This window comes from Pelobates fuscus, chromosome 10 (assembly GCF_036172605.1).
Source record: "Pelobates fuscus isolate aPelFus1 chromosome 10, aPelFus1.pri, whole genome shotgun sequence".
In the NCBI taxonomy this organism is placed as follows: Eukaryota; Metazoa; Chordata; class Amphibia; order Anura; family Pelobatidae; genus Pelobates; species Pelobates fuscus.
Genome location: NC_086326.1, coordinates 150,968,955 through 150,992,022, shown reverse-complemented (window position 1 = coordinate 150,992,022; position 23,068 = coordinate 150,968,955). Strand labels below are relative to the sequence as shown.

At 44.0% G+C, this 23,068-nt stretch overlaps 1 protein-coding gene across 1 annotated transcript; it reads right to left on the bottom strand.

Annotated features, from left to right (window-relative positions):
* Positions 1-6,073: 6,073 nt before the first annotated feature.
* LOC134575154 (zinc finger protein 551-like) lies at positions 6,074-22,678 on the bottom strand. The gene is made up of 5 exons (XM_063434375.1): positions 22,652-22,678; positions 10,724-10,885; positions 10,288-10,476; positions 10,086-10,206; positions 6,074-9,207 (listed from the first exon to the last, which is right to left on the bottom strand). Exons 2-5 carry the CDS (start codon positions 10,799-10,801, stop codon positions 6,185-6,187), a joined length of 3,411 nt encoding a protein of 1,136 aa, XP_063290445.1. The 5' UTR covers positions 10,802-10,885; positions 22,652-22,678; the 3' UTR covers positions 6,074-6,184.
* Positions 22,679-23,068: the final 390 nt, after the last annotated feature.

Below are 23,068 nucleotides of genomic sequence, written 5' to 3'. Positions count from 1 at the left end.
ATGTGTCAATAGTATTACACTATATACTTTTGTATTTCTCTCTATAGATATATATCTAAGACAGAATACATCTACGCTATCCAGTTTGTATTATTTTTATTATTATCACTTTGTGGTGAACAACACAGTTTGTTTCCTTTTGGTTTTTTCTTTTCTTTTTTATTATTGTATTTTAGGTGTCTGTAAGGGAACACTTTAAAAACCTTAGGTATTCTGTGTAATATAGCACTAAAAGTTAACCCTTTGTTTTTTGTATCCATTTTATGATAGTCAGATGTTGTCACATAGGACATTTATTGGAGACTGTACTACGTGCATTTCTCCTGCTCTCCATCCCAGTGCTATTCCCCCAGCAAACATGCTTTACTCTCCTGCAGGGCGTTGTGAGGCAAATGTGCAGCAAAGCCAGAGTTTTCTTTATAATGGGTGAGCTTTGGGTGGTTAAGGGCATCATTTTGGCTGGGTCACTCAAAGCCAGTTTGGTGGGAGTTTGGACACATCTGCCATAAAGCTGGTTAACAAAAATGACAACAAACAAAGAATCCAATCAAAAATAATTTATTTAAAAGTATATACAATCATGTATGATAATCCTCTGCTACTCAACCCATACCTGTAATTCTGACATGATGAAAGCAGTCTAATATGGATGCCCACCAGTATGTCCATGTGACTTTATCATCAAGATGGTTAGCAGGATGTTTACTTCACCATATAAACACTGTTATCTAAACATCACTTTTCCAGACAAAAGGTATATGTAATGGGTCACTCCATCTCTAGATAAATGTTACAATGGACTTATTATGGCTTGAGATTTTTTTTTTTTGTCTCTATCAGCAGAAGACATTTGAAGCAATGCCCTTCTACAACAGAAGCAATATAAATAAATTAATAAAAGGTCAACTATAAGTTGCAAAGTTCTGTTTATTACACTAACAATCTACTGTAAAATTGATCCATCCATATTCGATCCACAAACTGCATCAATTTTAATAACTGCTGGTACTGTAGTCTCATAAGTAATAGATTCCTGTATATCCACTAATTCTCTTACGCCAGTTAATTTAAATGACACAGAATTAGGGAAATTGGTTTTTTTTATGGTTTTTCCTATTATTTTACGGATACCTCCTCTTTCTTTTCTCTCTATCCATTTTACCTACTACTTGGGGATGTTTCTGGAGGTGCTGCGGTAGTGGTTTGCTGTCCATGAGTTTCTTAGTTAAAGTTCCTATCAGCATCTGGGAATGTTTAGACACAGTCTCAAGGTTCATACCTAGTAGGAAAAAAGGCCAAATTTGGTTAAGAGCTCCATGAAAAAAAAATAAACTAGAAACAATGGAAATGTTCTTCTGGGAGATGTTCTACAGAAATCTGAAGTGAAAGAAATAATTTTAAAAATTACAAAAAATATATAAAGTTGTAAAATGTACGTGGTGAAGAAGGGATGATTTGTAAGGGGCTGTACAAGTTCAGGTAGTACTAACCTCACTCTAGGTAAAAGGAAATTAGCTTCTCAAAACACAAACGATCTACTATCTGCAGTTTACCTGTCTGAGTTTGAAGCGATACTCCCACCCCTAAGGCACTTCAGCTTTTTAAAGTGCTTTATGCGTGAGGAGTGTAGTTCCTTTTAAAAAAGTGCAAATTTCAATAGAAAGTGTCACTTTCATAAATTAATCTTTTTACATTCTCCTGGCTGTCAATTAGACAACCGGTCCTCTTACTTTCTGGGTTTGTTTGTTTTTTTATCTCAGTGAAGCTAAACTCAAGAGGTAACAATTGCCCAGAGCACCTGCTTTACAAAGACTATCCTTGGGAAGTCTGTGATTGGACAGCCAAAGAAGCTTTGGGTTGGGGAAGAAGGTAAAGGCTTGCAAAGGATGCAGCCAGAAGAACTACAGCTTCTGCAAGCCGTTTTTATATATACCCCCAATGTAAAAATGCATAATTAAAGGGACACGCCAGGCACCCAGACCACTTCTGCCCATTGTAGTGGTCTGGGTGCCAACTCCCACTACTCTTAACCCTGCAAGGGTAATTATTGCAGTTTTTAATAAACTGCAATAATTACCTTGTAGGGTTAACTCCACCTCTAGTGGCTGTCTACTAGACAGCCACTAGAGGGCACTTCCTGCATCATAGCACAGAAAACCTGTGCTAGAGCGTCATTGGACGTCCTCACGCTGTGTGAGGACCTCCAGCGTCACTCAATTCCCCATAGGAAAGCATTTAAAAGCATTTTCAATGCTTTCCTATGGGGAGCTCTAAGGCGCCCACCGGCCAACGTAATACAGAGGAGGAGCGGCGGCGGAGGAAGAAGCAGCGACATGGGACATGCCGCTGCCTGAGGTAAGTGACTGAAGGGGTTTCCACCCCTTCAGTAACCGGGGATTCGGGGGTAAGAGGGAGAGGGGACCTGCAGTGCCAGGAAAATTGATTGTTTTCCTGGCACTGGAGTTTCCCTTTAACCCCTTCAGGACGGAGTCAATAGTGCACGTTCTGATCAAAACAAAACGTAAACAAAAACTGGAATTTGCGCTATATGTCTGTTCACCCGTAGTTCCCCTCTTTCATATTATATGCACCCACACTTATTATATATCATTTTGTTCAGGAGAAACAGGGCTTTAATTTATCATTAACTATTCATATATGGAACATAATTCATTATGAATAAAATTTTAAAAAAATGTGAAATTTTAGCTGTGAATGTCATAATACTGTTAGGTTTTACTGCACAAAAATGCACATATTTGTAATCAGCGATGTCTCACGAGTACAACAGTATCCCCCATTAACAGGTTTTATGGTGTTTTGGAAAGTTACAGGGTCAAATATAGAACGTTCCATTTTCAAATAGAAATTTGCCAGATTGGTAATGTTACCTTTGAGACGGTGTGGTAGCCCAGCAATGAGAATTACCCCCATAATGGCATACCATTTGAAAAAGTAGACAACCAAAGGTATTGAAAGTGGGGTATGTTTAGTCTTTTTTAGTAGCCACTTAGTCACAAACACTGGCCAAAGTTAGCGTTCATATTTGTTTTTGTGTTAAAAAAGCAAAAAACTAATATTTGGCCAGTGTTTGTGACTAAGTGGCTACTAAGAAAGACTGGACATACCCCACTTGCAATACCTTGGGTTGTCTACTTTTGCAAATGGTATGCCATCATGGGGGTAATTCTCATTCCTGGGCTACCATATGCTCTCAAAGGCAACATAACCAATCTGGCAAATTTCAATGTCAAAAAAATGAAATGCAAGCCTTATATGTGACTCTCTAACTTTCCAAAACACCATGAAACCTGTACATGGGGGGTACTGTTATTCTCGGGAGACTTCACTAAACACAAATATTAGTGTTTTAAAACAGTAAAACATATTACAACAATAATATAGTCCATAAAAGTGCAGTTCGTTTGTAAAAAATGCAAAAAACGTCACTTTTACTTAAAATATCATCGTTGTAATACAATTTACCAATTTGAAACACTAATATTTGAGGTCAGCGAAGTCTCCCGAGTAAAACAGTACCCCCCCCTATGTACAGGTTTTATGGTGTCTTGGAGAGTTACAGGGTCAAATATAGTGCTTGCAAATTAAATTCTCAGCACTTTCTCCCTGTGTTGTCAGGTATGTCAATCAACTTTTAATTAATCAAATCACCTAATTATGTTAAAAGATTACTTAAATATACACGTAGAATTTTAATATATATGCATTTATAGGTATTTAAATTCTACGTGTATACTAATGTAATCTTTTATGTAATTATATGTATTTATCTATATATATATATATTTGCGGTTATTTGCATTTTATATATAGATAGATATATATAGAATGTCATTCTAAGTGTATTTTGTTACCAATATATATATATTAATAACAAAATACAGTTAGGGGGGGGCTGCCTGGGCTGTGAGGCAGTCCTCCCGAAGCGGAGCGCCGGGAAGGTAAGTATCCCGGGCGTTCCAGGGCTCAAAGCAGTTACGGCGTTCTATGCCGTCACAACGGCTTTAAAGCCCACTTAAAGTGTGATGGCATAGAACAGAGGTAGGCAACCTACGGCACTAGTGCCATGCACGGCACTCGAGGTGTCTTTGCACGGCACTCCAGGCTGCTAGAGACAAATAGGCTCTGGCCTATCAGGTGTCCCAGTAAAACTTCAGATATCTGCTAATCCGAAAAGGTGGTGAAGGACAATCCTCAATTTATGCATTGCAGCACGTAGAGGAAGTGATCTCAGATCACTTCCTCCCAGCACTTGTGAATAGGAATCCATACTGGAGTAGAGCAGCTCGCAGTTGCTGTTGCAGCTCCTGTCCTTGACATGTACCTGCCCAGGCTGGTCCCCACTGGAACCCAGGGAAGCCACCCAGACTGCTAGATTCCTGTGTAATCCCTCATACAAATAGTACGGAGAGCCCACACACAAACATACACATAATCTGCACAAACGCAACACCACTAACAATCTACATACATGCACACAACCCCACATGCAGTCTCTCACATGCAATACCTCAAACAGCCCCCACATACTACCAAACACACAATGTGACATATCCATCCACACACAATTCCACAAGCAGCCCTCATACACAACTCACATTCATATGTATCATACACAATACCATAAACTACTCATGAACATATACAATATAATAGCTAATATACGCAGGGTCGTCTTTAACGTGGGGCAAACTGGGCAGCTGCACCATGAGCCCCGCTGGCCTCCACTATTTCTAACCCCCGGACGGTAATCCGCACACTAAGGAGGCCCACCGGGTGGCCCGTGCACAAAGGGCCACCTGGTGGGCTTCTGTCAGCAGGGGCCCGGTGGCGCACTGAGGCGCTTTAACAGCGCAAGCGGGCCCCTTGCTTTTTGGCAACAGGCAGGGAGGAAGTGACGGCCGTGCAACACTTCCTCCCACAAAGAGAGGAGCGTGCGGGAAAGAAGAGTAGGCAGAGTGGAGGGGGGCTGGCCGAGAGAGCCAGACCCCAACTCCCAACACCTTCAGCCACCAGCAGAAAAGGTAGGTGGGTTTAAAAGTGTATTTTTTTGTGTGTGTCAGTATATCTGTATGTGTGTATGTCTGTGTCAGTATGTCTGTCAGTGTGTGTGTGTCAGTATGTGTGTGTCGGTATATCTGTGTGTGTCAGTATGTCAGTGTGTGTGTGTCAGCATGTCTGTGTCAGTATGTCTGTCTGTGTGTGTGTCAGTATGTTTGTGTGTCAGTATATCTGTGTGTGTGTGTCAGCATGTCTGTGTGTGTGTGTTAGTATGTCTGTGTGTGTGTGTCAGTAAATCTGTGTCAGTATATCTGTGTGTTTGTGTGTCAGTATGTCAGTATGTCTGTGTGTGTGTTTCAGTGTGTATATATCTCTGTGTGCTTGTATATGTGCATACATCTCAGCATTCACACACTAACACTACACACAAATACACCCCTACATTCAAATTTCAACACTACGTACAAACACATGTCTGTGTTACACATCAAAATTATATGTAAATACACCCCTGCATTCAAAAGCCAACACTACACAAATACATGCTTGCAGCCACGCCAACACCACATACAAACATATTCCATACAAAGACTTGTTTTTTACTGGAGTTGCACGACAGATGGGGATCTACCTTTTAATCACTCGTGCAACAGGGAGGCCCAAAAAAATTCTTGCACCTCTCTACTTTAGGTCCGCCACTGCGTTGAGGTGGATGACGTGATTGCACGCCTGGGGAGGGGGGACAGGGTCCAGGGGGCCCCAAACAAATGCTTTGCCCAGGGTCCAGTCAATATTAAAGACGGCCCTGCATATACGCACAAATACAACAATACAAAGCAATTACAGTAAAAATAACACAAGCAGGATACGGCAGCATACACACCTCATTTAAAAAAAAAATAGGACCGGCACGCTACGAGACATCACAATACTATATCGGCACAGTGCTGCTAAAAGGTTGCCTACCCCTGGCATAGAACGTCGTAACGGCGTTAAGGGGTTAAAGACATGCTTGGTTTCATTGGGGTGTATCTACTAAACAGTGTTTTTTGTAATTTTATTTTTGTATTAGGGCAGTGGAGATAGCTCAATATGACATTCCAAATGTCAACATCAATTTGTTTCAAAATATATACGTATTTATTTTATTGTAAACTAATGTTTACTCTTTTACTGCATGAATTCTTAAATGTCTACTCAGGCAGCTTTTTAGGACAAAACATTTTCCACATTCAGTGCAAGAATATGATCGTTCTCCCTTCTTAATCTTGTGATGTGTAATAAGTTCAGATTTCTGTGTAAACCGCTTTCCACAGTCTGTACATTCATATGGTTTCTCTCCAGTGTGGATTCTCTGATGTGCAACAAGAGTTGACTTTCTGCTGAAGCCTTTTCCACAGTCGGAGCATAAAAATGGCTTTTCTCCAGTGTGACACCTCTCGTGAGCAATAAGAAGTGAATTACTACCGAATCCTTTGCCACAGAAGGAACAAGTGAAGGGATTTTCACTAGAGTGAATTTTCTGATGGTTTATAAGACTAGCATTATTGGAAAAGCATTTCCCACAGTCAGGACATGGGAACTGTGTTTCAGCATGTATAACCTGGTGCTTGACAAGACTTCGTTGATCAATATAACCCTTTCCGCATTCTTTGCACACATAGGGCTTTTGTCCCATATGAACTTTCACATGCTTGTCCAGAACTACTTTTTGGACAAAACCTTTTCCACAAAAAGAGCATTTGTATGGTTTCTCTCCCATGTGAATCTTTAGATGAGCATTAAGGTGTGAATTGCAAGCAAAACCCTTTTCACAATAAGAGCACACAAATTCTTTCTCTCCTGTGTGAGATCGTTGATGTGTAGCAAGTTCTGATTTATAAAGAAAGCGTTTTCCACAATCAGAGCACACCAGTTTTTTTTCTTTGTGGATTTTCTGATGTTTAACGAGATCATTGTTACTAGAAAAAGATTTCTCACAGTCAGTACATGCAAATGGCTTCTGTCCTGTGTGGCTGCTCATGTGGGCAACAAGAAAAGAATTCCTGACAAAACTTTTTCCACAATCAGTGCAAGTAAAGGGTTTTTCTCCAGTGTGAGTTCTATGATGTATGGTGAGATCTGATTGATAAAAGAAACGCTTCTCACAATAAGAACAAGACAGCCTTTTCTCCTTGTGACTTTTCTGGTGCTTAACAAATTCTAAGTTATCTTTAAATGTTTCCCCACATTCAGGACATACAAGTGTTTTATCTCCAAGATGGACATTCTGATGGGCAATAAGGAAGGAATTCTGGGCAAAACCTTTCCCACACTCTTGACACACAAATGGTTTCTCCCCTGTATGTGTTCTTTCGTGAATAAGAAGTTCAGATCTATAATGAAAGCATTTGCCACAATCAGTGCAAGACAGCTTCTTTTCTTTGTGACTTTTCTGGTGTCTAAATCTTTCTGATTTGTTAGTAAAACTTTTGTGACACACAGAGCAATAATACATTTTCTCTATGTTGTTTGAACTTCTATCCTCTGTATCAGGGGATATATTCCCATCACACTGATTATGTTCTGGAATAGCACCAGATTGTATGTCTGTATGTCCAAAGGAAAGGTCGCCAACTATCAGACTTTGCTCCTTACTGGAGGAAGGCACCTCTTTTGTGTGATCAGATCTTTGACCAATGGATGTACATTCATCAATTTCCATAGTGTCTTCATCATACAGGTTTGATGTATCCCCAACATGAGTAGATTTAGTCTCTGTATGTTCTGTGTGTTTATAAATGCCAGCACCTGTGAGTTGTCCTTGTTTACCTGATCCTGACTTCACACTAATTTGAAACAATGGACATTCTGTCTGTGTAGGTACCGGGTATGTAGAATTGGCAGAATTTATGGGGTTTTCCTCCTTAATACGAGTAAAAGTATCTTCTGTCCTTGTCTGTTCTGTGGGTGTAGAATTGTCAGTGTCTTTGAGAATTCTTTCTTGACTTGAGTCTGATTTCTCATCCTTAATCTGAATAGATTGATATTCTGTCTGTATATGAATGTCAGAGTTTGCGAGATTCATTTCTCCACACGAGGCTGACTTATCATTAATAAGAGTAGATGGATAATCTCTCTGTGTATGATCTGTAGGTGTACTCATGTAAGTGCCTATGGGACTTGCTTCTTCACATGTAGCCATTTCCTCTTTAATACATGTAGACGTAACTTCAATCTGCGTATGTTCTGTGGGTGTATTAATGTCAGTGATATTTCCTTCTTCACATGAAGCTAATTCTTCCTTTATATGAGTAGATGTATCTTCAGTCAGTGTATGTTCTGTGGGTTTAGTGAGATTTCCTTCTCCTCTTGAGGTTGATTCTTCCTTAATATAAGAAGATGCATCTTCAGTGTGTGCATGTTCAGTGGGTGGATAAATGGCAATGTCTATAAGGTTTTCTTCAGCGGATGAGGCTGATCTATCTTTTTTATGCATAGTTACATCTCCAGTCTGTTTCTGTTCTATGGGAGTAAAAGTGTCCACATCTCTGAGACTTCTTCCTTCTTCACATGAAGATAATTCCTCCTTAATATTAGCTGATGTTTCTCCACTGTGTGCATGTTCTGTGGTTTTATAAATGCCCAAGTCTATGAGGTTTTCTTCAGCAGATAAGGCTAATCCCTCTTTAATATGCATAGTTGTATCTCCAGTGTGTGTGTGTACTATCGGAATATAAGGGTCCATGTCTCTGAGACTTCTTCCTTCTTCACATGAGGAATATTCCTCCTTAATATGAACTGATGTTTCTCCACTATGTGCATGTTCTGTGGGTGGATAAATGTCCATACCTTTAAGATTTTCCTCTGTAAATGAGGTTGATCCCCCTTTAATATGAGTAGATGTATTTTCAGTCTGCTTCTGTTTTATTGATGTACGAGTGTTAATATCTGTGATATTTCTTTCTACACATGGGGCTGGTTCCTCCTTAATATGAGTAGATATAAGACCCGTATGTGTTAAAGTAATGTTTTCTTTACCATCAAGGAGAGATTCCTTAACTATGTGTATTTCAGATATTCTAGACAATTCTCTCGCTGTCTTTCTATGTACAGTTTTAAGGTTGTCTCTATCTTCATTATTACAATCCCGCAATGAAAATACATTGTTAAATTCATCTGGTGTATTTCTCCCCATCAATCCATCTATAAAAAAAAGAAGACAAAAAGATAATAAACATTAAAAAATAATGATCCACTCAACCAATGAATGGCTTTAAAATATGGATGCAATTGATATTTTAATGCAGATGTTACATTAGCAATTCCCGTGAGTGATAGTAGGATTGAGGGTTCTAGGATTGGCTCAAAATGCTCTGAAGAACCAACAGTTTAGAAGCACCATCACCTCTGCATCGCCAAGTACTGGTTATGATGGCAAGTATGATTTAATTAGTTTTAATTACATTTGTGTTGGGTTACCATATTACAACTTCAAAAAACATGGTATGGATGTGAATAAAAACTACTGGTCTTAAGAAAGGATAGAATGCATATGTCAACCTAAATAAGTTACCATTTATAGTTTGTACTACTGTCAGCGGTAGCAGTCTTGTGGTATACCTTATATAACATGTCAGTGTATATATACATTTATTGGTAACAGGTGGAGGAATTCTTCAAACTATTATAATATGGAGTGACCAGCCAGATCAGCATCATTTCATAGAGGGGTCAGGAGAAACTGGTCCATTAACAAAGTTAATACAAATTTGGTCTGAATTCATGCCACGGAAGGGTGAGTGGTTTTGAGCTACAATTGCTATAACACACATTGCTGTAGGGCTTTGAGAGAATACACATTAATGTGTCATTATCAAATAGCATGCTTGAAATTTGCTCTAGACTAGGCATAAAGGAAGGTTCCCCTTATTTGCAACTTTTCCAGCAAATATCCATGGAGGATTTGTGTATTCAGAACAGTTATAATGAGGAATTAGATAAACAAACCATCTTATTGTGGCTAACTAAATTTGTCCACTAAACAAGGTGCCACAAATGACAAAGACAAAATATTTTCTTACCCAGAGAATTAAGAGGCTGGTGATGCGTCATTACATCCCTGTGGAGATCTTTGTGTCTGTCTAAATACTCCACCTTCTCCATAGAGAGATAGACAGTGACATCTTCACATGCTGCAGGAACCTGACACACACAATGCTACAGTCACCATCCAGACACATTCCTTGGTTTTACTGAATAATGTCCCATTCCCACCAGCCTCACCTCTCCAGTCAGCAGGTGGATGATATTGTTGGTCAGTTCCAGGATCTTTTTGTCATAATTTCTCTCGTGTATCAAGGAGTAAGGAAGAGGTACTATGCTGGGGTTCGGGGTTTTACAGGAACCTACTGACTTATGCGTACTGGTGTTGTGTGTGACAAGGTCGCCAGGCTTCCGGACAACAAAATAATCCTACAGATAGAAAGAGACTTGTGTACATAGATACATGTATCTAGGAGGCACGTGAGAGACACATTGGAAACAACAAGCATATAAAAAATATTAGTCCCCAATAAAATACACTGATCTCTGTAGCTATGCCACTCCGTGGTCCACTACTGGAAAAATATCAATATTTGTCTCGGTCTTGATATGCCCAAACATTTATCATGGTTTTTTTACGCAGAGATTCTATTGTGACATTCCCAGAACCCCTCACCTCTCCCGTCAGTAAGTTAATAATCTTCAGGGTGAGTTCCAAGATTCTCTTAGTCACTTGATTCCCGTCCTTGCTCATCTTGACTTCAGTTGGATGTCGTGAGGTTGGGACCTGACACTCAACACAGTTACTGCCATTCAAATGTTCTTCACAGCTACAGCTCTGCAGTGAAGATATATAATATTGTACATTAGTGATTCTAAGACAGTTGTTCATAGTGTAGAACACTCAATCAATTGCAAGAATGAAATTATCTGCAATGATATCTGGGAAAGCGCGGACGTCTGATATTCATTGTGCTTAAAGGAACTCTACGGACCCCTAAAGCACGATAGTGAGTAAACTTGCCCAGGGCACCTACCTTTCAAATATATTTTTCATTGATCTGCATTGGAAAGTCAATGATTGTAAGCCACAGAGAGTCTGGGCTGTGGAAGAAGGGGACTTGCAAAGGCTTCAGACAAGATAGCTTGACTTTTTAGCAAGCTATCTATAATGCATGCATGTTTTCATTGGGGGCATTACTACTAAACAGTAATTTCTATTTGAGTAATGGAGTGTACCTGTAACCCAAGGGAAGCATAGCCGTTGAAGTCCCATGATACTTTGCTGCCTTATGGTAAAGTATTATGGTAGCTGCACTTGCCATTTTTTTACTTGATATAATACAATGAAAGACCATTAGAGTTGGGTCCAACCACAGCATTGGGTTAAGTATTTTTTTTAATTTTATTACTGCAAAAATTCAGGTAAACCAACCCAATACTACAAACATTTAAGACATTGCACAAAGACAAACTCAACACCCACTGCAGATGGAGGTGTAAGCCAACCCTGCCTTTGTGACAAGCAGATGTGTTACCACAATTCTACAACAAAGGATAGTCCTACTGACCTTTACCAACCACAAGGAGGAAGTACAAGCCTTAGGGTCCCATACTGCAGACCTTGAGCAGAGAGTCGAGACAGAAATACCATGATGTCCAGATTAGACGAGCATGAATCTTTGTTGGCAGATCTCTCCAACTGCCAGGGCCGGCGCGTCCATAAGGCGGCACAGGCGGCCGCCTTAGGGCGCCAGAGGAGGGGGGGCGCAAAAATCCGAATCCCCTGCCTCTGGCTGGAGACTCGGATTTTTAATCTCACCTCTCTCCCTGCAGCCAGCACACAGGAGCAGGGCAGTGAAGTCAGCCGTCCTCCTCTGATGATGTCAGAAGGGGGCGGGACTTCTACTGCTCCCAGACTCCCCAGCGGTCCTGACTGCAGCTCCAGCCTCCAGTGTAGCCGTCCCAGCCGACCAGCAGGGGTAAGGCTCTCCCTCCCCGGCCCAAGGTAAGTCTCTGGGAGGGGAAGGGGGTGGGGGAATAACTTTTAGCTTTTTTTTTTTCTTTTTAAATCAAAACTTTTTTTTTTCAGCCCCTTTCTACAGCCCCTGCCCCCACCATACTTCCCCTGCCCCCACCATACTCCCCCTGCCCCCACCATACTCCCCCTGCCCCCACCATACTTCCCCTGCCCCCACCATACTTCCCCTGCCCCCACCATACTCCCCCTGCCCCCACCATACTCCCCCTGCCCCCACCATACTCCTCCTGCCCCCCCATACTCCTCCTGCCCCCCCCATACTCCTCCTGCCCCCACCATACTCCTCCTGCCCCACCATACTCCTCCTGCCCCCACCATACTCCTCCTGCCCCCACCATACTCCTCCTGCCCCCACCATACTCCACCTGCCCCCACTATACAGCCCCTGCCCCCACTATACGGCCCCTGCCCCCACCATACTATCCCTGCCCCCACCATACTCCCCCTGCCCCCACCATACTCCCCCTGCCCCCACCATACGGCGCCTGCCCCCACCATACGGCCCCTGCCCCCACCATACGGCCCCTGCCCTCACCATACGGCCCCTGCCCTCACCATATGGCCCCTGCCCTCACCATACGGCCCCTGCCCTCACCATACGGCCCCTGCCCTCACCATACGGCCCCTGCCCTCACCATACGGCCCCTGCCCTCACTATACGGCCCCTGCCCCCACTATACGGCCCCTGCCCCCACTATACGGCCCCTGCCCCCACTATACGGCCCCTGCCCCCACCATACGGCCCCTGCCCCCACCATACGGCCCCTGCCCCCACCATACGGCCCCTGCCCCCACCATACGGCCCCTGCCCCCACCATACGGCCCCTGCCCCCACCATACGGCCCCTGCCCCCACCATACGGCCCCTGCCCCCACCATACGGCCCCTGCCCCCACCATACTCCCCCTGCCCCCACCATACTCCCCCTGCCCCCACCATACTCCCCCTGCCCCCACCATACTCCCCCTGCCCCCACCATACTCCCCCTGCCCCCACCATACTCCCCTGCCACCTCTATAGCCCCTGCCCCCTCTACAGCCCCTGCCCCACCATAGTGCCCCTGCCCCCTCTACTGCCCCATGTGCCCCTCTACAGCACTTCTATTTCCCTCTATAGCCCCTGCCCCCACCATACTGCCCCCTTCTATAGCCCCCGCCCCTCTATGTCCCTCTATAGCCCCTGCCCCACCATACTGCCCCTACCCCCTCTACAGCACCTCTATGCTCCTGCCCCACTATACTGCCCCTGCCCCCTCTATAGCCCCTACCCCACCATACTACCCCTGCCCCCTCTACAGCCCCTTCCCCACCAAACAGCCCCTCTATAGCCCCTGCCCCTTAACAGCCCCTATATAGCCCCTGTCCCCACTCTACTGCCCCATGTGCCCCTCTCCAGCACTTCTATTTCCCTCTATAGACCCTGCCCCACCATACTGCCCATGTCCCCTCTACGTCCCTCTATAGCCCCTGCCCCACCATACTGCCCCATGTGCCCCTCTATAGCCCCTGCCCCCACCATACTGACCCTGTCCTCCTCTACTGCCCCCTGTGCCACTCTACAGCACCTCTATTTCCCTCCATAACCCCTGCCCCACCATACTGCCCCTCTACAGCTCCTCTATTTCCCTCTACAGCCCCTGCCCTGTCTACAGCCCCTCTTTCCCTCTAAAGCCTCTGCCCCACCATACTGCCTTTGTGCCCCCTATACAGCCCATGCCCCCCTCTACAGCCCCTGTCCCCACTATACTGCCCATGCACCCCCTATTGCTTTTGTGCCCCCCTCTTTATCCCCTGTGCCTCCTCTATTTCCCTCTACAGCCCCTGCCCCCTGCCTCTGCCCCCCTTTCACACGCCTCTACTGCCCCTGTCTCCCCCCCTCTACTTCCTCTACCCGCCTCAACAGCCCCTGTCCCCCCTCTACTTCCCATTTATCCCCTACCATACTGTCCCTGTGACACCACTTTATTGCCTCAGTGTCCCTCGTTACAGCCTGTGCCCACGCCATACTGCCCCTGTGTCCTCCTCTACTGCCCCTGTTTCCCACCATACTGCCCGTTTCCAACCATATTGCCCCTTTACTCCCTTCTACAGCCTCTAACTCCCTTACTTCACATCCCTTCCACTCCCTTTTACCCCATAACTCCAGTACAGCCCCTATTCCCTTACTACAGTCCTTACCCCCACGACAGCCCCTCTCCCCCAATTGCTGCCCATATCCCCCAAACTACAGCCCCTGTTCCCACTTGCAGCCATCAACCTACTTCAGTCCCTAACCCCCTACTACAGCCCCAATTCCCCACTACATTTCCTAAGCCCCCAATTACAGCCCCTAACTCTCAACTACAGCCCCTGTCCCCCTACTACAGCCCTTAACTCCTTAATTAGAACCCCTATTACCCCACTAAAACTCACTACCACCCCCCCACCCCCCCACCCAAGATTAGGTTCTGGATCTGCCCCTGCTCTGTATGACTATGTCTGTCTGTGTATGAAAGTGTATGTATGTCTGTGTCTGTATGTCTCTATATGACTGTGTCCGTGTGTTTCTGAATGTCACTGTATGCCTGTCTCTGTATGTCTCTGTATGACCGTCTCCATATGTCTCTGTATGCCTTGTTCTGTATATCTTTGTGTGACTGTCTTTGTATATATGTCCCTGCATGCCTGTGTAAGTATGTCTCTGCATGCCTGTATGCCTTGTTCTGTATGTCTCTGTATGCCTGCATCTTCATGTCTCTGTATGTCTGTGTTTGTATAACTGTGTCTTTATTTATCTATATGCCAGTGTCTGCATGTCTCTGTGTGTGTGTCTGTATGACTGTATGTCTGTGTACCTGTATGTGTTGATTGTATGACTGTGTGCCTGTATGGCTGTGTTTGTTTGATTGTGTGCCTGCATATTTCTGTGACTATGTGCCTGTATGTGTGTGTAGCTATATATCTATGTCTATATGGCTTGGGAGGGAAAAGTTACACAAAGGAGCCTGAGGGGAAGAGGGACACACAAAAAACAGGCTGAGGGGAGAGACCCACAGAAAAGGGCTGTGGGAAAGAAAGACACACAAAGGGGCTGGGGGGAAAGGATATACACATGGGGGTTGTTAGAGACATACAAGGGGGTGTAAGACACACTAAAGGGGGGTACAATACACTACATGGGGATTTCAAAAGGCTGGATATGAGACACCGCTAAAGATACATCTTATTCGTGGGGGGGGGGGCGGCAAAATTCCTCTTCGCCTGTGTAGCCAAAAATCCTTGCACCGGCCCTGCCAACTGCTTACGCCGAAATACTCTTTAGTTCTTAGGCAGAACAGACTGGCAAAGGTTCATAGGTCAAACTGCTAGAAGGTGTATTTAGTTCCTACTTACCTGGTATTCGTGACCATCTTTAGAGCTCACAGAGCCAGTCATGCTACATGCTAGGGCAAATTATATCATTCAATTTCATTTGTATGCCACCAAAAAGAAGCTATTCTCCATAAGAGTCAGTAAGTATCCTACAAATATAGGAATGCCACCTTGCAGAAATACTCGTATCTCACAAGGAAATTCCAGGAATGGACACTACTAACAGACCTACTCTGCTCATAAAATATTACATTTGCTCTGGGATTCCAAGGAAAAAGGTCAAAACAGCTGGGACCCAGAGCCGCAGTTAGCCTGGCTCAGAACGTGTGAGTCTCAGGGAATTTAAAAATCAAACAACAACAAAAAAAAACGATGATATAGGGAGGTGGGAGGAACTGCTCGGAAGGAGGGAAGAGCAACTGTTGCACTACCTGTAAGGGAGAATCTGTCACCAGCATACCGACAACACATGTACATTTTGCACAGACACTAGGCAGCCCTGGATAAGAGTTCTGAGCTGCCTAAGTCACATGTGCCCAGGGTGCAACTAACTCCCAACACAAAGGTACAAATATCTCGTACGTGAAACACTGCACATACAGAGTCCTACTACCATGACCACTTCTAAAGGAAGCAGACGTGATCATGGTGGTGGAAGGAACTCTTTAAAGTTTAACAGAGCAGGAGATAAGAACTTGTAAAGTAAAAACTCTGTGCTATAAAAATAAAACCTTGTTTCCATTGCGTCTGTGTGTGTCAAAAATAGGGGGAGGCTCGGAAGATACTATTCATATTTAAATGTTGTCATTTTTTCATTGAGTTTATTAAAGCAACACTATAGGAACACAAAGCTACAATTCTAACACTATAGTGCCCCCACCCTCCTGGTGGCAATTAAAGAGTTTAAGAGCCATTAAAACACTCAGCGTATTCTCTTCCTAAATCAATGCTTTCCTATAGGAGATTTGAAGACGCTGGAGGTCCTCATGCACAGTGAGGACATCCAGCTTCACTTCACAGAGTTAAACTCTGTAAAACAGCAGGAAGCGTTAGACAGCCACTAGACACAGTCATAGCTCCGCAATATAAACATCCTGAAACTGCAATGTTGTGCAGAGTTAAAGGGACACTGCACCCAGACCATTTCATTGAGATAAAGAGGTCTCAGTGCCTATAGTGTCCCTTTAAGATTGTCATCTGTAAACTGCTACTAATAAATTTAAGAATCTTGAAGAAGTACATTTGTTTATACGAAGTGCATTGATCGCAGTCATGGGCGTAGGAACCGGGAGGGATGGGGGGAAAGCATCCCCCCCAGCAAATCATGCAGTGGGGACAGGTTATAGATAAATCCCCCCTAACTCCGCCGGCCACGGGTGCCCTCTGGCTGCGTGCGGCTCCATCAGGGAATGGCACGCATTGCAGACTGGGAAGGGGAGCACCTCCCCCTCCGCGCAGGAGCGCCGGCCCCCCTCATGCTGCAGCCGCCCCAGCATTCTGTAGAGAGCCTCAGGCGGCTGCAGCTTTGCCCGGGCTGGTGCGTCCATGAGGGCGCAGCTTGAGGAGAGGGGCTCATCGCTCCCTCCTGTCACTCCCTCACTGTAGCGTGGCCGAGACCTGTATGGTCCGCGGGTACAGGGAGCATCTGTCTCCTGTACCTGGCCGGACTAACAGGAAGTGAACACTGAGTGTGCACTTCCTTTCAGTCCGGCCGGGTACAGGAAACAAAAGCTCCCTGTTCCCGCGGACCATACAGGGCTCGGCCACGCTACAACAGAGGTAGGGGAGGGGGAGGAAGAAATTGACGGTGGGGGGGGGGGGGAGGCAGAAATTGACGGGGATGGGGGGGGAGGAAGAAATTGACAGGGATGAGGGGGGAGGAAGAAATTGACAGGGATGGGGGGGAAGAAATTGACAGGGATGGGGGGGAAGACATTGACAGGGATGGGGGGGAGGAAGAAATTGACAGGGAGGGGAATTGATGGGGAAATGAGAGTGGGGAAGGGGAGGTGAGAAGAGAATGACAACGGGGGGAGAGAAGAGAGTGACAAGGGAGGGGGGGAGAAGAGAGTGACAAGGGGGGAGAAGAGAGTGACAAGGCAGGGGGGGGGAGAAGAATGTGACAAGGGAGGGAGAAGAGAGTGACAAGGGATGGGGAGAGATTGACATCCATCACACACACACAATGCACCCCTTACACACAAAGACAATGCACCCCTTGCACACAGAAAAACACACAATGCATTATACACACAATGAATTAGACACACACACACACACAAGCAATGCTACCCTTACACACAATGCATCCTTACACACACAGAAACACACAATGCATTCCTTACACACACTCAATGCACCCCTTACACACACTCACTGCACCCATTACAGACGCACACACTGCATCCCGTACATACACAGAAACACACAATGCATTCCTTACACACACTCAATGCACCCCTTACAGACCCACACACTGCATCCCGTACATACACAGAAACACACCTTGCAGCCCTTACACATACAAATACAGATTCACACAATGCATTCCTTACACACATATCAGGACACCCCCTACACACTCCACCCCCTGTGAACAATTGGTGGAACATGAAGGTGGACCCTGGGACCCAGACCTTGAGCTGTGTAAAGGGCCCCCAAAAAATGGAGCTGCTTCCCGTTCTCCCAGAACATTGATTTTTGTGACCACAGTTACAGAGAGCCTGTTCTACACCAGACCAGTGGAGCCAGACTGCAGCTGGAGCCCATCATCGTGCTCATCTGGGTGTAAGTAGGCAATCTACTATATTATTCGTGGCACTAATCTCTAATTTACCTAACATTAAAGAAACACTATAGTCCCCAGAACCACTGCAGCTTAATGTAGTGGTTCTGGTGTCTATAGCCTGTCCCTGCAGGCCTTCTAATGTAAACACGGCGGCACTGCAGCACTGGCGTTAGTTAACATGGCAGATCATATGGGTGGGGCATTGTGTTGTCACATGGGGGGGTGGCAAACTTTACTTTTGCCTAGGGTGACAAAAATCCTTGCACTGGCCCTGGCCGGGTGTCACTTGACTACCCGGCACTCAGTCTGACACTGCACCCGCCGGACGTCCAGAGGTCCCCCTGCTATGCCAGGTAAAAGGGGGGGACAAAGGTAGAAAAATAATTGGAAGGGTTAGGGGGGCTACTAATAAGGAGAGGGGTAGGTAGTAAAATAATTGGAAGGGGTTAGGGGAGTACTTATATGAATGGAATGGGTTGGGGGGTACTAATATGCATGGAAGGGGTTAGAGGGTACTAATATGCATGAAAGGGGTAGGTGGGGTTAATATGCGTGGAAGGGGTAGGGGTGGTTCTAATATTCATGGGAGGGGTAGGGGTGGTTCTAATATTCATGGAAGGGGTAGGTGTGGTTCTAATATAAATTGAAGGGGTAGAGACGGGTAGTAAATTGTATGGAATGTGTCACTGAATGGCAGTTAGGAAATGTGGTCACCCTAAGTCAGGGGCAGTATTACACAATCTGTATATGTATAAAAAAATATAAAAAGCAATCTGCAAAGTACAAAATGTTTGTGTCATATGTCGTGCTAAAAATTAAGCTAGGAATGTGCATATTTTTTTATTTTTTTAAAGTAATTTTTAGAATAATGATACAGACATTTTATTTCTTACATTTGTGATGATTCTTTCCCCTCTATATTCAAGGGACACTATAGTCACCAGAACCACAACAGCTAAACGTAGTAGTTCTGGTGTCTATAGCATGTCTTTGCAGGCTTTTTAATGTAAGCACTGCCATTTCATAATAAAAGGCAGTATTTACATTACTGCTGAGGAATACCTCTAGTGGACACTCAGATGGCCACTAGAGGTGCTTCCTAGTCAAGACATGAATGCCGCCTCAGAAGTATCTGCGCATGTGCGGCAAAGCTGCGCATGCGCACCAGGGAGCAATGACGCTTCTGAATAGAAGCGTTTTATTGCTCCCTGCTCGCACCCTGCTATTTCGTCAATTTGACGAAATAGGGGGCGCAGCATCAGGAGGATCCCGGCGCCGTATCCGGGTAAGTGAAACCCCTTCCCTGTAGTGACCCTTTAATGTTATTATTTATATAGCGACTGCAAATTCCGTAGCGCTGTACAATGGGATAAACAACTCCTAGTTTACGGAATAAAAATGCTATCCCCCCCAGATTTTTTGGGGTTCCCACGCCCATGATCGCAGTGTATGGAAAACGTCATAATTCTGTGTGAGTCTATGTGCCAACATAATGTTTTGCAGCAAAATAACAGAATATTTTTTAAATTAAAACAATAATTTATGTTTTAAATAGATTAGCAACAGTATAAGCATCTGATTTGGGACAATTGTATCTATATTCTTACATTAAAAGAATAAGCACATTAACAACTAGAATTTATACAATTAGTAAGGGAATGATGCAAGTGTTAATTGTGTTGGACCACAAAACCTTTTTTTATTAATTGTCACTCATTACTTCAAGCACTTTAAAAAGGTTAGTTGCAATACTAAGGGAATGTTGCACAATAGCACTTGCAATATGATAAAGAATAGTTTCTATAATGCAATGAGATTATATTGGTTTAGAACTTCGGTACTTAAAAGAGTTGACAACTGCTCCGACCAGAGTAGGTGTGATGAACAACAATAGACAGCTTGTTATGGACCATTTCAGTAAGGCTTTTGACACTGTTGCACATAGAAGGCTTATCAATAAACTGCAATCTTTAAGTTTGGATTCCAATATTGTTGAATGGGTAAGGCAGTGGCTGAGTGACAGGCAACAGAGGGTTGTAGTCAATGGAATATATATTCGAAGCTTGGGCTTGTCACCAGTGGGGTACCTCAGGGATCTGTACTTGGACCCATTCTCTTTAATATTTTTATTAGTGATATTGCAGAAGGTCTTGATGGTAAGGTGTGTCTTTTTGCGGATGATACTAAGATATGTAACAGGGTTGATGTTCCAGGAGGGATAAGCCAAATGGCAAATGATTTAGGTAAACTAGAAAAATGGTCAGAGTTGTGGCAACTGACATTTAATGTGGATAAGTGCAAGATAATGCATCTTGGACGTAAAAACCCAAGGGCAGAGTACAGAATATTTGATAGAGTCCTAACCTCAACATCTGAGGAAAGGGATTTAGGGGTGATTATTTCTGATGACTTAAAGGTAGGCAGACAATGTAATAGAGCAGCAGGAAATGCTAGCAGAATGCTTGGTTGTATAAGGAGAGGTATTAGCAGTAGAAAGAGGGAAGTGCTCATGCCATTGTACAGAACACTGGTGAGACCTCACTTGGAGTACTGTACACAGTACTGGAGACCATATCTTCAGAAGGATATTGATACCTTAGAGAGAGTTCAAAGAAGGGCTACTAAACTGGTTCATGGATTGCAGGATAAAACTTACCAGGAAAGGTTAAAGGATCTTAACATGTATAGCTTGGAGGAAAGACGAGACAGGGGGGATATGATAGAAACATTTAAATACATAAAGGGAATCAACACAGTAAAGGAGGAGACTATATTTAAAAGAAGAAAAACTACCACAACAAGAGGACATTTTCTTAAATTAGAGGGACAAAGGTTTAAAAATAATATCAGGAAGTATTACTTTACTGAGAGGGTAGTGGATGCATGGAATAGCCTTCCAGCTGAAGTGGTAGAGGTTAACACAGTAAAGGAGTTTAAGCATGCGTGGGATAGGCATAAGGCTATCCTAACTATAAGATAAGGCCAGGGACTAATGAAAGTATTTAGAAAATTGGGCAGACTAGATGGGCCGAATGGTTCTTATCTGCCGTCACATTCTATGTTTCTAGAATGAGCAAATGCCAGGAAGAAGACATATCTTAAGGTCAAAATAAGTTTCAAGCCCTTGTCCTAAAGATTGTAGTTAGTATTATTGAGACACTGGCTCTCCAAAAGAGTGTAAAGAAACCATCTAAACCCAGCCGCTGGTTGTGTTCATTTAGTAACAGTGTGAGGATTCCAGATTCCTGGGGGGCGTTTTTTATGATTCACATTATTTCAATTTTCAGGTAAGATTTAACTAATAACTACATGTGGGGTGCCAGGGAACTATGGTTTGCTGTTGTAGTTATGGTGCTTGGTGTAACTACTCTCATCTTGCCTCCTCAATGCATCCTCTTTTTTTTTTAATCTTTCTCTCCTCCTGGCCAAATTGACATCCTCCAATAGCCCACCCTTCCTTTCCTACTGTGACATGAGTTACATTTCACCCCTTCTATATTCTTCATTGTGCTCCAGAGCCATCTCTACCCTCTTTGGGTTTTTGCTTCACTGATGTTACAACATGTTGAGATTACTTTTTAACTACACACAGATTTATGTTACATTCTATCTTGTTTAATATTCCCCCTCTTTACGTTATGTACTTATTCATTTAATACAAAAAATAACTAATTGATTAAACGAATGTAAGATCAAAGTACCAGAAGTTTAGAGCCGTTTCCTTCTTAATAGCTACATTTTGGGGATTCATTAAAGGGATTCTCCAGTGCCAGGAAAACATATCCGTGTAGTGCCCCTCTCCCTCCCACACCCCATCCCAAGTTGCTGAAGGGGACTTACCGGAGTCCAGCGCAGATGTCCCTCGGCGCTGGTCAGGCTCCGCCTACTCTCAGCCTACTTCCTCCCCCCCACCGACGTCAGCTGTCGGGGGAGAACTAATGCACATGCGCGGCAATGGCCGCACACGCGCATTAGACCTCCCCATAGGAAAGCATTATTCAATGCTTTCCTATGGGGATTTTGGCGACACTGGAGGTCCACACATAGCGTGAGGACGTCTAGCGTCGCTTAAAACACTTTTCGTGTTCTATGAACACGGAAGTCCCTCTAGTGGCTGTCTGATAGTTTATGAAAACTGCAATAATTACACTTGCAGGGTTAAGGGTTGTGGGAGTTGGCACCCATACAACTCCAGTGCGCAGAAGTGGTCTGTGTGCCTGGAGTATCCCTTTAACAAATGACAGATTTAGACATATATTGCATAAACTTATTGTAAAATGATATCTGATGTGTGAAATTAGAAAAAAATATGAATGCACTCCAAATATGATGTCTAGCAATTGCAGATATTTAGTATTAAACTGCTAAACACAGTATAACCAAATTCATCCCTTGAATTTGCTGTATGATGTCCCAGCAGCCTCACCTCTCCAGTCAGCAGGTGGATGACCAGATTGGTCGTCGGTGTTTTTCTTGTGTATCAGTGAGCGTGGTGCGGCTCTGCGTCACGTAGGACCTTTCTGTCATACGGGAAGTGCTGTTGTTGGTGACTTCTTCATGGCATTATAATCCTAAAGGTTGAACAAGGCACTTTCTTAAAAATCGCTCCCACTGTGAAGACTTGTTTCTTCCTGAATATTCAGAAAATGCCCCGTCCCATGTACAAAGTCCTTTAATTATTTACGGTTTCCCACAACAGCAGATATCATTGTCATCCGTATTTTAAAGGAATACTCCGAGCGCTATAAGCATTACGGCATGTTTAGGTGGTTATAGTACCAGGAATAAACTGACACCCATTGGTTTGTAAGATTTAAATTGTATTAGCACGGTTTGACTTCTT

Excerpts from the sequence above, each read along its gene's own strand:
- LOC134575154 (XM_063434375.1), bottom strand. The coding sequence starts at position 10,801 with ATGAGCAAGGACGGGAATCAAGTGACTAAGAGAATCTTGGAACTCACC. Across the intron at positions 10,477-10,723 it reads TTAACTTACTGACGGGAGAG|GATTATTTTGTTGTCCGGAA; the intron begins GTGAGGGGTTCT and ends TTCTATCTGTAG. Across the intron at positions 10,207-10,287 it reads TCCACCTGCTGACTGGAGAG|GTTCCTGCAGCATGTGAAGA; the intron begins GTGAGGCTGGTG and ends TGTGTGTGTCAG.